The sequence below is a fragment of the Vidua macroura genome, chromosome 11, assembly GCF_024509145.1.
Source record: "Vidua macroura isolate BioBank_ID:100142 chromosome 11, ASM2450914v1, whole genome shotgun sequence".
Lineage (NCBI taxonomy): Eukaryota > Metazoa > Chordata > Aves > Passeriformes > Viduidae > Vidua > Vidua macroura.
The window spans coordinates 23,062,401-23,077,473 of NC_071581.1; the positions used below are offsets into that span (position 1 = coordinate 23,062,401).

At 48.1% G+C, this 15,073-nt stretch overlaps 1 protein-coding gene across 3 annotated transcripts; it reads left to right on the forward strand.

Moving 5' to 3' along the window:
* The first annotated feature begins 785 nt into the window (after positions 1-785).
* On the forward strand, positions 786-10,362 carry TAT (tyrosine aminotransferase). Of its 3 annotated transcripts, none has more exons than XM_053987500.1 (12): positions 786-881; positions 2,499-2,741; positions 2,921-3,025; positions 3,847-3,914; positions 4,295-4,453; positions 4,634-4,772; positions 5,286-5,338; positions 5,695-5,847; positions 6,751-6,879; positions 7,242-7,325; positions 8,853-8,951; positions 9,688-10,362. In XM_053987500.1, the coding sequence occupies exons 2-12, from the start codon at positions 2,507-2,509 to the stop codon at positions 9,829-9,831; spliced, it is 1,368 nt and encodes a 455-aa protein (XP_053843475.1). In that variant the 5' UTR covers positions 786-881; positions 2,499-2,506; the 3' UTR covers positions 9,832-10,362. The 3 variants fall into 3 exon arrangements, with proteins under 3 accessions (XP_053843475.1, XP_053843477.1, XP_053843476.1); XM_053987501.1 differs by lacking the exon at positions 786-881 and adding an exon at positions 1,897-1,917; XM_053987502.1 differs by lacking the exons at positions 8,853-8,951; positions 9,688-10,362 and adding an exon at positions 7,540-8,542.
* Positions 10,363-15,073: the final 4,711 nt, after the last annotated feature.

Genomic DNA, 15,073 nt, shown 5'->3' on the forward strand with positions numbered 1-15,073 from the left:
CACTGGCCTCTGCAGTGAAGGCATCAGCAGTCTGTTTGCTCAAAGGTTGGCAAGTCCCTCTTGTTCCTGAGCAACTCTTCAGTCTCTGGCCATTTGCTGCCCTGGCAATAAGGGAAGACTTGGAGCAGCCCTTGGAAGGCAGGAAGAGTGCAGATGTCTCTCATTTCTGATGGCTGCCAGAATTATGAGTTTACTCGGGTCTTGCAACAACCAAAAAAAAAAAAAAAAAACCAAACAAACAAACCTCCCCTTCAAACCAATAACAGTTTGAGCTTACTTTAATCCTTCAGGTCCTGGCGCCTCCAAAACACTGGCTAGAGAAGTGCTTTCCTCCCTTTAGTTTATTGAGGAAGATGCCTCCCAATTGTAATGAAGCCACAAACTGGTGTTTGTCAGCTGGTGCATTGGGATCCCAGAAACTCTTAGGTCAGGACAGACTGATGGCTTCCTCAAGCTTTATGGTCCATCAATCCACTCTCAGTGAATTACAAGGTGCTAGTACTGGAATACCTGGACTCTGCAGATTTGCCTCCAGCAGTGTTTGCAGACTGAGGAAAGTGGTGGCAAAGGATGGCAGCCCAGGCACGCCAGGAAGCCAAGCTGTGTCCTTAGGCTTCCCCCTGAAAGAGTTAATGCAGAGCCATGTTCCAGGTGTTTGAATTGACTACAGTTGCAAAGGGGAGGAGAGGTCATTTTTGGGTGGGGAGAGCAGCCCTCTCTGTGAGCCAATGGCTAAATGATTCAGTCTCAACGCCCAGTTTTGGAGATTATTTCATGGGCAAAAATTCACAGGACTTTCCTCTCAAGGGGATTTGTCCTGGATGAAAACTAGGGACTGGACCCCCAGGCTTGTTGGTGTCTCCCTGTCTGTGCTGTAGAAGGTAAAGTGCTGTGCTCTCGTGCCTTGCTTCATTCAGGTGGGTAGTGGGGAGTTCTTCCCTGGCTGCCTACATTGAAGGTATCTATTGTGCCTGTGTCTACAGCTCCCCTTTTCAGAAGAACCATGTTGCAGGGTGGTGTAAGGGCTCTGCTAGGACAGACTGTATATTTGGGATACAGCCCAGCTGTTGAATTGAGATATGTGGCTCATTTCTAGGCTCAGTTTTTTCTGCAGCCCTGCTGTATATTTCTTCAGCTGACTTTTTTCTAGTGGAAAGGAAACCCAGAAGGTTTCAGCAGAAAGACTGAAGTCTTGCTTTGTGACCCTGTTCGATCAGCCTGGGTTGCTATAAATGGCCTAATAATGCACTGCTGGTAGAGTAACTGCAGAAGCATGGGGCATCTCTAGGTGCAGACTTCACTGAAACACTGAGAAATTTGTTCAGATAGCAAATCTTGCCTGAACCAGGCAACACTACAGCCCTTCTGGCTCAGTCTCTGTGTCAAGGAAGAGGAAGCTGTGCTGTATCTGCGTATGTGGGGCTATGCAGGAAAGGGCCATCAGGAAAGGGCCACTGTTTACTGAATTGCTTTTCAGTGGAGCAGAGAAATAGGACAGAATAGAAAGCATAAGCAGTTTGCGGCAGGATTACAAGGTAGTTTGCCAGTATTAGCAAAAACAGACTTTGTGGCTCAGGAGGTCTGCCTCCTCTGTGCCCTATCCCTAAACTGCAGGTGGAAATCCCTGAGTCATCATCAGTTTGTAAGTTAGGCTTTTCCTGCCTGGTCTAGATCGTGTTCTGGGTATAACATGCTGGGATGTGTAAGTCACTTTTGTGTCCATTTTTGGGTCTTGGAGGCAGCTGTTCCTCTGCTGTGCCTTGCTTGTTACTCAGTTTCAGGTTGAACTACAGGCCCTTTCTTTGGGGCAGTGCTGCCTCCTGGATTTCCCTCTTGGCCATACCAGTCTTGCTCCATTTCCTAAGCAGTGCCTTTTGCTCTAGGCTCTCTGGGCTGGGCTGTTCTCTACTGACAGAAGTAAGTGTCTGACCTCTATTCTGCCACTGCCCAGTGCATCCTGATAACACTGAAGAAGAACTACCTTTTTGGCATCTGATATTTGATTTCTAGTGCTGCATTTCTGTCTGTAGATTGGAGGAACATACTGCGTATGAACACACATAGTGGGCCAGTCCTTGTGTTTGCAGGTTGAGGTGTACAAGTTGATAGCTGGGGGGAGAAAGTGGATGACCCGGTCCTTCTGTCAGTGGAATATTGAATCTGCAGTCAAGCAGTGACTACAACATGCTGCTAATTCTTGGCTTCTGGCTTTAGCGGGGCTTTTTCCTCCTCAGTGCTGGAGGTCCATGCTAGGCAGGGGTGCAGCTAACACACAGAAGTGCCTTAATCTTTCCCACTGTATTGCTCTCTCACTCATGCATGGGGTTTCACTACATCCTGGCCCTACGTGCTGCTCCTGCTTTGTCCATAGGCAGTAGGTAGTGTCTACAACTTTTGGAAGTTTTACTTATGGGCTGCATCCCCAAATGCAACCCCAAACAAGATTCCTTGTTTGACATGTCTTAACTAAGCCCAGGAAATTCACTTTGCACTGACAGCTCTCAGGATGGACTCGTACCTGATCCAAATGAATGGCCATGGAGATCATGCCCCTATGCTAGATGTTCATCTCAAGAACACTGGGAACACCATATCACCAGGGAAGGTGAAGGGTCGGAAGCCAAGATGGGCTGTCAGGGCTTCTGAAATGTCAAAGAAGACTTTCAATCCTGTCCGAGCCATTGTAGACAGCATGAAGGTGGAACCCAACCCAAAGAAAGCCATGATCTCCTTGTCCTTAGGTGAGCATAGTCCTGTGGCTGAAGCCTCCAGGTATTTGGATCAGCTGTGTGGCTGACAGATTGCAAGTCTTTGAAGCACAGAGTTTGTGCGAATACCAAGGGATAGGTCAGACAACCACGCAGCTCTGTGCCTGTCACAGATCAGTGAGAACTTTACTGTTTTTTCAATCTTTGAAAAGGAGACCCAACGGTCTTTGGAAACCTTCCCACAAATGATGAGGTCACACGGGCTGTGAAGGAGGTTTTGGACTCAGGACAGTACAATGGTTATGCTCCATCTGTTGGTAAGTTGACAAAGCTCATCCTGTGAGAGTTGGATGAAGTCATATACCAGCTCCTACCCCACAGCAGGTGAATGGAGCCCACAGACATCTTTCCATTAGCTCCCTACAGCTGTCCTCACCAACAGTCACACGAACACACAAGTATATGTATCCCCAAGATACACCTGTGTGCTCTTTCCTGTGTGGGCTGTTTGAGGCCCAGAGATCCTGCAGAAGCTGTTTGCTGCCCTAGCCACTGGGGCAGACAGGGTATCAAGAACCCAGAAGGGCTTGGGACTGTGTGTCCCTGCCACGGGTTATAGCCAAGCTCCTTTCTGATCTGCCTTAACCAGGAGTTCCCTTGGGCTCCCTGACTTCACTGACACCATGAGCCTTGTTTGCAGTTAGTGCCAAAAGCATGCACAGAGCATAGATCATGCCTGTATCATGGGACCCTCCATCTGGTGACAGGGAGGGCTGCCCCAGTGCCATCACTAAACAGTGAAAGCCATGTCTTGGCTTTCTTCTGGCTCAGAAAACTCCCTGGCTACCTACCACTCTGCTCCTGTCAGTTCTGTCCCTGGGACATGCTGGGGCCATAGTTTGCCTGCCCTGCCCAAGGTTTGTCTCTGCTCTTGGCCATCCTGGCCCAGCCTTGGGGCTGCACGGTGCTTGGCCTGAGGCAGGACAGTCTCTGCCACCCTGGGACACCACCGAATGGGCTTTCCCCAGCTCACAGCAGCTGTAGCCTTGTGCTGGTAAGAAGAAAGAAACAGTATTGGTAACAAGAAGGAAAGAATCTGTAAAAACCTCCTTTCCATGTCTGACTCGTCTTTCCTCAGGCTACCAGTCCTGTCGTGAAGCTGTGGCTGCATACTACAACTGCCCGGAGGCACCACTAAAGGCCCAGGTACTGGTGCCCAGCAAAGGCACTCCCACTTCAGTGCAGACAGGGTGCTGCTGCCTGCAGACCATGGGGCATAGGGGCCCTGCACCAGCTCTCCCTCCCTGCCCAGTTACAGTATTAAAGGCTGGTCAAATCACTTTGTCCCAAGGTGGCCTCCTGCTGCTCTCATCCCTTCCCTGAGCCCTTCACCTCCACCCTCCCAAGGAGGAGGTTTTGCTTTCCACCAGCTGAAGTTTCCCTGCTTTCAGTCAGGCCCTGGCACTGTCTTTTTGGCTGAGAAGCTCTCCCTGGCAGAGCTGAGCCTGGATGTTATGTCATTCTTGTGTGTCCAGAGTACTTCAGAGTGGTTGTGCTTCCCACTGACCTTTCTGTGCTCTTTGCAGGATGTCATCTTAACGAGTGGCTGCAGCCAGGCCATAGAGCTTGCCTTGGCAGTGCTGGCCAACCCAGGCCAGAACATCCTGGTGCCACGGCCTGGCTTCTCCCTCTACAAGACTCTGGCATTGTCTATGGGAATAGAGGTCAAACTCTATAACCTCTTGGTAAGTAGTGGCAGGCCTGGAAGGGGCAGCCTTGACATTTCTCCTCTCAGAAATACCCTGGCCCTGCCTGGGAAGTGGCTGAAGGTGACGTGAGTAAACCTTGGGTGCCCTGGCACATCTGACCTTGTGTGGCAAGTCCAGTTCCTCAGCTTTTACTTCCCTTTCTCTTCACTTCACTAGCCAGAGAAGGCTTGGGAAATTGATTTGGAGCACTTGGAGTCTTTGGTGGATGAGAAAACAGCTTGCCTCATTGTGAACAACCCATCGAACCCCTGTGGCTCTGTGTTCAACAAGAGCCACCTCCAGGAGATCCTGGCAGGTGAGCCTGCCTGTGTGTTTCTGGGGCTTGGGACATGGTTGCAGTCTAGTGCCTGCCCCCATTGCTCGTGTCTCAATTGCCGCAGCACCATGGCCAAGGGCTTCGCTTCTGACTGACTCCACCTCAGGAATGAGGGCTTGCTTAGTGTGGAGGTGCTGTCTTATCTAGCCAAGAACATGCAGAGCATGTGCCTTCCTCAAGAGCTCTGTGTGACTTGGACTGCTCATTTCTCCCCTCTGGCTTTTCACTTGGAGTGTTCACAGGAGCCCTGTGCTTCCTTGTCCTGACAGGGAGGGCTGTGCTGCCAGTCCCCACCCAATTGGAGCAGAACTAGGCTCAGTCAGGGCAGGGATCCCCAGTGGTCAGGCTCACCAAATGAACAGTCTGTAGGAGGAAGATAGGGATCCTGTGCCCTGAGACAGAGCTTCCCTCAGAGCTCTGCCAGGCCCTGCAGGCCAAGTCTGTTCCCATGGAGGATGCAGGTGGCCAGGCTGAATGCCCTCTCTTCCACAGTGGCATCAAGACAGTGTGTGCCCATCCTGGCTGATGAGATCTACGGAGACATGGTGAGCGTCCGTTGCAGTCCTTTGCACTCGCAATGCTGCCTCCCCTTTTTGATGTACCTAATCCTTGGCCATGGCAGCCAGGTCTCTAGAGGTGAGGGACAGCTTCACTTCTCTGGGTCTGGGGCAATGCCTGGAGCTCCCCGTCCTTTGGAGCACAGTCCTAGGGTAACCTCTCATATCCAGCTCCCTTCCTCTTCCCCAACAGCTTGCTTTTATGTCTGTGCACTTACCATGTTCATACTTTTTCACCATGGGTTTTCCATCGCTTCCCTGCATCCCTTCTTGTTAAGCCTCATGCCCGCCCCGGTTCTCACAGTAAGAGGCAGGGACAACCCTAACACAGTCTTCGGTCACAGGTATTTGCTGACTGCAAGTATGAACCCATTGCAACTCTCAGCACCAATGTGCCAATCTTGTCCTGCGGTGGCTTGGCAAAGCGATGGCTAGTCCCTGGCTGGCGGATGGGCTGGATCCTAATTCATGACAGGAGAGACATCTTTGGTAATGAGGTGAGAACTGCTGTGTTGCTGTCATGGCAACAGACTTGCAGACTCTTCAGTATGTAGATCACCAGGTCTTTAACTGATACAGGCGGGTACTGCTCTTTTGCTCTCACTTGGGTGTCACCCAATTGTGCTTACCTGCCTTTCTGCCCCTCTTTCATGTCCCTTCCTTACTCCATCTGCTCCCAGACATGGTCTTCTACCCACATCTACACTGTAACTCATTCCGTTTCTCTGCTGCTCATTAATATATGCCTTTTCCTTTTTCTGTGCTTCTAACTTCTCAGAGATCTCCAGTGGGCACTGAAAGTATTGCATGGCTTATCCGGCATGTGGAGTCCATGAGTGGTGTCTATGTGCTCTTACATGGTTTCTCTTAAAAGTAAGAACAAAGCACCTCGCAGTGCTGCCAGTACTTTATCTGGCTATTTTTCAGCTGTGTTACAAGGACAACCATCTACTGCAGTGACCTTTCCACCTAGAAGGCTCTCTGCAGAGGAAGAGGGAGAAGAGAGGACCAAATGAGTGAGCAGAAAAGCTAATATTGATTGTCCTTACCTGGCTTTGAAAGTGTGGATTTTGGGCACAAACCAAAGGGAAACGCAAAGTTGTATTTGGAGCAGCTCTGGCTTTGCCTGTATTATCTATATTCCAGCCTGGTTTGTGTCAGATTGGGAAGCTCCAAAGGTTGTCTCTGTTGGCATTTCAATCTGAAACGGAGGAACAGAGAATGGCACTGTAAATAGTCTGCTAAACCTGGCATATAGTCAAACAAATGTTCTTAAGTACTTTGTATGCTCACTGAAGAGAAGGGTGTGAACAGCCATAGAAATACAGGAAGTGAGCCTTGGAGCTGTTCCTTTCCTTTAGGGAAGCATCATCTGAACTGCAAATATTATGTTTTCTCAGATCAGGGATGGCCTTCTAAGACTGAGTCAAAGGATCCTAGGACCCTGTACAATTGTCCAAGGAGCACTGGAGCGCATCTTGCACCGAACACCACCTGAGTTCTACCACAACACCCTAAGCATCCTCAAGGTAAACAGGCTGTTATAGATCAAGAAGGGCTGTTCACAGATTGTTTGGAGGGAGATCAGATCAAATTCCATCAGGAGACATTGTAAGGGACAGAAATACTGACTGTGATAACGTTCAGGCAGCCTAGCTCTGCAGCTGGAGCTGCTGACCCAGGGCATGGAGTTTGGCACTGACTTTCTGAGCTCAGCTCAGTAACACCTGCTCTACTCAAGGCCACGATCTCCCATGCTGTTTGCATTTGTTGTCCCTTTATTTGCAGTAGGCAAACCTGTTCATAGTCCCAGTCCAGAGTTTGGCATCCAATCACTGAGCTGTTTTCTGGAATTTCTCCTGTTTTGAAATTTCTCCTTTTTGCTTTTCAGTCTAATGCTGACCTTTGTTATGCTGCCTTATCAGCTATCCCTGGCCTTCAGCCTGTCAGGCCTGCTGGAGCCATGTACCTGATGGTAAGTGAGGATTGCCAACACTCACCCTAGGTCTGGTTGCCAGAACTAGTCAATGTTTCAGATTGGTACTTGCCACCAGGTCTCTGTTACTGTGCATTTTCAAATTGCCCTGTGTGGTAAATGCATCCTTTGGTCACCTTAGAAGGCCAGGAGTTAGCTGTTAACTGCTCACAGAGCAGAGGCCAGTACACTTAACCCACTTGCTTCTGCACAGAACTCCGTGATTTGTACTTTTCAAGATAAGGCTGTTTCACCTGGATATGAAGCCCCTGGCAACTGGAAGCCCCTATAAAACAAGGCAGAATATCATACCTCCTGCAGAAGATGTAGCCTTCTTCATACTAGCATGCCTGTCTGCTGCCTGTGGTGTTGCCTTTTCTTCTGCCTTTTCCCATGCCTGTTTGCTTTAAAGTTTATAATGTGCTGAAATTTCCTTTTTCATCTCATCAAGCTCAATTGAGAAATTTATGACACTTTGACACATTTGAATTTTTTTTCTCCAGTTTTTCATTCACTCTTAAAATGTGGACTCAGAACTGGACAATACTGCAGTATCTGTCTCACTCATTTCTATCGAAAACTCCTTATCACTTGACCCTGTTTCAAATTTTTACTCAGAGCTACACAGGTCATTTTGCTTATGCTTTTTATGTAGAGGCACAAGTCTAAGATTCTTTCACACTTACTGTATTTCTACAGTAGCTGGCTCTCTATTTAAAATTAAGTCACGTGTTTATTTTTGTGTTCTACTAGCTCTTTCAGAACTTATGTAAACAAATTATCTCTCAAATTACCTGTTTAAAAATATTTTCATGAGATGTTTAAAATCTTCTTTGGTTATAAAGGTCAGTCTGGATGGGGCCCTGAACAAACTGATCTAGTGGGTGGCAGCCCTGCCCATAGTAGAGGCATTGGAACTAAATGAGCTTTAAGATCCCTTCCAATCCAAACCATTCTGGGATTCTATAAACAAATGGCCAGAATAGCACTGTCTTTATGTGACAGATGGACAGCTGCCTTCTTTCCAAATACAGAAAAGAAATATTTATTGACGATTTTACCATTTTCATGTCATTTTACCAATTATATTATCCTACAAGGATTTATTTTGTTCATAATATTCTAGACCTTGCTATATTTCTTTTTATTTTAAACCAAAGCATTAATTTTTTTTCTTGCAGGACAGGATTATTAATGCATATTGAGTTCTCTACCAAGCTCTGTCTCAATGTCTTATTTATTCCTTTTCACTTCTAATTGGTTTCTGTGTATTTTCTATCAGCTGTTTTTTTATTGAAGCAGCATTTAACTGAAATTCTATCTTTAGATAGTTAATGAAGACTTTTTCAGAAGCCCAGTTTTCATTTATATGTTTCTGTCTTGCATCCCAGGCAGCCCAAATCATAAGCAAAAATTGAGGGCAGACAGTTGCTCTCGACTGGGAAGTCATTGGGCCATGTGTGTAAACAAGGACACTGTAGATAGTTTTGGTGCCCTTGATTGCCATGTTACATCCCTCTGCTGCAGGTTGAGATAGAGATGGAGCATTTTCCGGAGTTTGAAAATGATGTGGAGTTCACTGAGCGACTCATCTCGGAGCAGTCTGTGTTCTGCTTGCCAGCCACGGTGAGCCTAACACTGAGAGCCCCAAGGAGTTGTGAGGCCAAAGCAGGGTGGGAGAAACTGTAGGGGTTTGCAACCCTGAGTTCTGAGGACAGGCTGGGAGTTGTGTATGCAAGTGTCCATGGTCTGTAATAGTGTGTGGGAGCTGGCTGTCAGCTCCTCGTGCTGTGTGTGGCAGTCTCTGGCTCACTAACAGCCCTCAGTCAGGCTGCCAGGATCTTCCCAGCTCCAGGCTTGCCCAGTATTTCTCAACCTGGCAGAGCTGTATCCCTGAAATCTATATACCCCCACAATTCCTTGCTGAAGGTGCTCCCTCAGAGGAGGGCTCTCACCTGTGTTCCTTTCCTCAGTCTATTTCCAGTCCCCCACCCCTCCAGACATAGGGAAGGCTGAGAACCTCTGTGCCTTGCATTCAGTTCCAACATTGAATATGTAGAGGGCCTTAAATATTCTCCAGCCCTCTCCTTCGCTAACTCCTTTCAGCCCATTCCCTGCACAGTCTGGTCTGCACAGTTCACATAAAGTCCTCTGGCCTGTCCCCCTCACAGCATCATGTCTACACAGATGGAGATGGGAGATTTGCTTGGAACAGGAAAAACGGTCTAAGGGAGCAAGAGCCAAGCCCTCCTGTTCTACATTGACTGTATTCACGTGCTGATGCAGCTCATGGTGCCAAGACAGGGCTCTAAAACTGGCACTATCCCAGATAATCTGCCAGCTTCATCTTTTCTCATTTCAGTGCTTTGAGTACCCAAACTTCTTCCGCGTAGTGATCACTGTGCCTGAGGAGATGATCTTGGAGGCCTGCAGTCGCATTCAGGAGTTCTGTGAGATGCACTACCAGGGTGCTGAGGGGGCCCAGGATCTGGAGTGTGACAAGTAGCTACAGCTGGCCCCCTGCCTCTGTCAGGCTAGACCTTGTATGAGGCAGCAGCTGGGCAGGCAAGGCTGCTTCCAGCCAGTCCCACCTCTCCCTGCCTGTAAGCAGCCACTGTCCTGCTGCTTCACTTTTTGTGCTCCACAGACTCCTCAGCATTATGGAAAGAAGACACTTCTCGCTTCTCCACTAGAGCTTGCACATCCTCTTGCATCCAGTCCCCCATCTCTCTGTAGAATCAGCATCTGTGCCCTGTGTTGGTCTGTGCTACCTGTGAACCAGCTGCAAGCAGGGGCAGAAGGTTGTTCCTGGGTTGGGCCCTGTGGCAAAGTCCCTGTTGGCCCGTGGCTCCTGTGCTGGCCACACTTCCCCTTGGGGACAGGAGAAGGCTGCTGTCTTGGAAGATAAGAGAAAAGTACCCACCTCTCACTTCCCTGTGTTACCTTAGGAGGCCAGAGCTCTTTATACCAAGCCCTTTGCATGATAAAGGGAGTAAGTTATTGTAACTTTTTTATTAATAAAAATTCTGACATGGCAGTCCTGCACTGTCCTACTGTTGCGCTAGGTTAGGCTTGGTCACTGTGTGGGTCACCTTTGCTCACCTCATGGTATTGCAGTGCACCAGGCATGTCCCTGCCTGCCCAGGGCCATCCTGTGTGCCAGCAGGGATATGGTGAGAGTGATTCTGACCCCCAAAGAAACCCACCAACCCTGAGAGCAGGATGGGCCCTGAAAGCTTGACACAGACTGGAGCCAGCCCCTCCTGCCCTGATGATGTTGGCAGCTTGCTGTGGCAGCCAGTCCACTCCCCACAGAACAGTCCTGTCTGCACCTTCTCCTTGGCCCTCACAGCCTCCCCCACTGTGGACCCCAGCAGAGCAGTGGGTGCTGTGCTTGCTGCTGCAGGGAGGCAACTGTCCCCAGGACTGGAGCCAACCATGCCTGAGTACTCAAGGCTTGGCATGCCTTTCCTGCTGTAGTGGTGAATCATGGGGTGGCACCCCATGGCTCATACTATATGTGGTGTTTGTGACATGCCAGCGGTACCAGGGTTACTGATTGCTGAATACGTCAGCTCCATAAAGTAATAAGGAACTGGTGGCCTTTTTTCCTGTTTATTCAGTGGAAATGGGAGGAGATGATAAATGCCCATTGCAACATGTGTGCTGGTGAGATGCTCAGGACCCATTTCAGGAACTGTCAGAGGGGCGACTTGTGTAGTGTCTTACATTGCCACCTTCAGCTCTGTTCACGTGTCCTCCCACAGGGTTGGGATCCACAGATCAACCCTGCCTCCCTAATGACAGGAAACATGCACTAGCTCTAGATTACACCCAGCCAGTCCTGCCAGGTTCTATAACAGTCTAATTGTCTCCCCTTACCTTTCCCAGTACCAAGTCTGGGTACCAGCACTCCATTAGAGGGAAGGGCTAAATGAGAAAGATAGCAGTGTATGAAAAGGTCTTTGACATGTCAGCTAAAAGTGTCCAAGATTCCTTTCAAAGAAAGCAATCCCAGAACAAAAAGAGAGGGAAGCTATGGGTGAATGGTACACAGCCTCAGAGATTTAATGCCAATAGACCTTCAAATAGAGCTGAATAACCAGAACTGCTTAAGAAAAGATATTGACAAGTAACAGGCAGGGTGGTGTGTGAAGGGTCTGTTGGACCAGGAGACCTTTACAACATAATGTTGCTGCATTTTTATGCCATCTTGAACCTACTACAGCTTTCATGTACCATCTGCTTCCTTCAACTCTTCTCCATGTACCTTAGCTTCTGTGGCTTTAATCCCCATTACTAATAAACATATCCCAGTTTTAGAGAAAGCTGATCCTTCGAGATCACTTTTCCTTCAGGAACCCCTTTTCTTTCAGAGTCCCCTCAGAGATGTCTGTTAACATGCAGATATTCTGCAATAATTAACACAGTCCTGTTTCTTTTTGACCAAGCAGCATTTGACTGAGAAGGCTAAGAGAGCCAACAACATAGGCATATACATACCTCATAATCTCAGGATACTTTGATTTCTCAAGGCCACATCCTCCACTGTCATCTTTTGTAAACATTTCCTTGTGACCACACCTAGGTTTTCCCTGATGCAATAGCAAACTAGCATTAAACCGCAAATGTGCTGGTATCATTTTTCAGGTATTATACTCACAGATGCTTTGTGTCATAGTGTGGGTGTAGGTTAGAGCACCTTGCCAGCCATACAAACTAGCCTAAGTTGGAGTTTGGAGGTACTCTGTGCCAAAGAAAACCCCTTCAGCACTGAGACCAAGGAAGAAGTCAAGACACAGATCTGAAGCTGCTCTTTGGAGATGCTCAGACAAGATCTGCAGAGCTTTAGCAGAACTGCCTCAGTGCCCTTATAACTGATTGTGAGAAGATAAGGGAAGATTGGCAAGGAGGATTGTAAATACACTCAAATGTCTTGCAGGTGAAGTGTAGAAAAACACAAATATTATATTAATTGTTGTGTAGTCTTGTGTGTTTGGTAAGTGGTACATCTGTCTTTACATAAATAGGCCTGTGCTAGACTTAGAACCACCCTATTAAACACACTTGACATTCCTGCTTTGCTGTGGTAAAGATCAAATCTCAGTGGTAAACTGTGCCTGCAGTAATCCCTGATATACATGTGAAAACAGCAGGTTTGGTGATCCTTGAACATGGACTAGACTCCACAGTGCTGGCATCCCTCTGCCTGGGTACTACTTTGAGGATTCCCTGGTTGGTATGGTAATGGAAATAAATTTACTCTGCATTTCATCTGTGTTTTTGTGGTTGTTCCTGCATCCTGCCTGTGCCGGCTCACACACTGATCCACAGCCATCCTCCATATCTTAGCTGGGGAGCAACAGTGGTGTACCCTGGCACAGGCTTGCATTGTGCATCTGCACTGTTCTGTGCTTTCGGGGCTGGCCATGTTTAGGATTAGGGTGATTTACCTCAGATATGGAGACCTAGGCAAGGAGGCAACCTCATGCCTAGGGCTCTCTTTGGGAAACTGAAGGAACTTCTCAGCTTGGAGTGTACTAGTCCTCAGCTTCCAGAGGGGCTGGCAGTAGGTTCAACCCTGACAGGGAAACTGGTACTGTAGGCAAGCTGGGACAAATTGCACCTGCCAGCAGTGAGATCATCAGTTCCCCCCGGTGTTTTAGGAACATCAGTGTAACCTGGCTCCTGGCAGTGGCCTCACCCACTCCCTCTTCCAGTTGCCCTGACTGCCTTCAGCTGGTCTGTAGACCAGAGGGGAGGTCCCTGAGGGTCTTCCTGCCTTGGGGCCATGGCCTTTGGCTGCAAGAGCCTGTATACACTAGCCTGCTCTCTACCATCATGTAGCCTTGCTGTACACCTGCAATGGGAAGATGTGGTTTTCACTGATTTGGACCCAGGATGGTTGCGAGGAAGCAGTCTGGGGCACGATCGTGGAGGCCCTGGTGAACCAGAGCCCAGCATTTCCGGGAGCAGTGCATGGCAGTGGATGGCAGTGCATGGCAGTGGAACCCCAAGGGGAGGTGTCTGTGAAAAACTTTGTATGTGAGGCCTAGCACATAACCTTGTTCTCTCGGGGCGTGCTGCTTTGTCAGGGGCCAAAGGAGCTGACCTGCTCTGGTGGCATTGCCCACCAGAGGCACATACAGGTTTTACACAAGCATGAGAAGTGGCCAGGAAGAGATTGTGGATGTAAGAGGAGGTGGCAGCAGTGGGCTGGGAAACAGAACTTTTTTGAGGTGACTGGGAGGGATTTTCTAAACCAGAGTGTGAGAGTGTAGAGGACCTCTGCACGAGAAGGAAGGCTTAGCATGGTCAAAGTCATGCCATTGACAGGACAGCCACACAAGACACATCCTCAACAGGGTTCCAGTAGCTAGGAGGCACCTACCAAGCTAGCTAAGCTTAGCAATCGATCAAAACAAGGTTGAGGTTGCGTGTTCTACACTAGCCTTCAGCCTCGGTCCCCAGCACTGCGGAGAGCCTCCTGAAGGACAGAAGCACTAGAATCTTCCTCATGGTCTGGCTGTCTGACATGGGCTCTTACTGTGCTGGGAGCCCAGATCTGTACCAGCCCTTTGTTTTGTCATATATTGTCTTTGTTTTCCTTATTTGTCTTGGGTCAGCGTTCCCTGAAGCTTTGCCAAAGCAAAGAGGTGTTGTCAATAAGTCTGAATTACTTATTTCCTGGATACCTGACAGAAATAGTTGGTGCTAGCACAGGGTCTTCTGCACTCCAGTGCACTGCATGGGCTATGCATGCTTCAGGTCTGCTTGTTGCTTTTGTTTCTCTCAACTCTAAACTAGCTGTTCTGCTCCCACTTCAGTTCCTGTGCTAGTTTCTGGTTTTAGACTGCCTATGTACATAAAGAAGGCAGAAGCTGACCAGTGAAATTAATTCAAAAGTTGAATATATACTTTTTTTTTTCCTTACTATTTTTCTCATTTATGTGTTGGTAAAGTATTATGTGACCTCCTTCCTTCTCTCGTGCTTTCTCATTTTCCTGTTCCCCCACCACTTGATATTAGAGTGCTGTATTACAATGAAGACAAGAAATGATACTGCAACTGTGCAAGGGTGAGAGAGGGAGAAGGTCAGCCATTATCCTTGCTCTTGCCTAACACATCTTTGGGTTCTTATGTGCCAATTCAGACAGGTCTATTTATCTCAAACTGCCTCTAAATAAAAATATAACTTTAAAACTTACTTCAAACACAAGAAAAAAGCCACGGGCACATCAGCCTGTCCTTGGAGAGATGCCGCCATATTGGGCATCATATCAGTCATTTGTCTCATTTTCCCTTGTTCTGGAAGGCATATGGGGCAACAGCTGCTCTAGCTCAGAAAGAACTTGCTCTGACTGGAATTTAACATAGGCATTGCACCTCTGCTCCTATGCATTCTGGAGCTTCCCTCACTGCTGCATTCTTTCCATCCTCTGTGAATGATGACTTCTAAAGCAACCAGGGTGACTGTATACAACACCCCTACCAAAGAAAGGCTCTTTTCTGAAAGCAGAGTTCCCTTCTGTTGCCTTCATCCCATTGAAAGTAATGAGCAGTTGACATAGAGAGCTTTTTTTTTTTTCCCCCATAGATTACTGTCAAGTTTGTTTACTACAAGGAGCGGGGTTTTTCCTGTGCATTTCAAAACACACTATAGTAGTACTCAAATCCACTGCTCAGCACAGGAGAGCATGCATGGCCCTTGTGTGAACAGCAACATTGCAGCTTTATGTCATACTCAG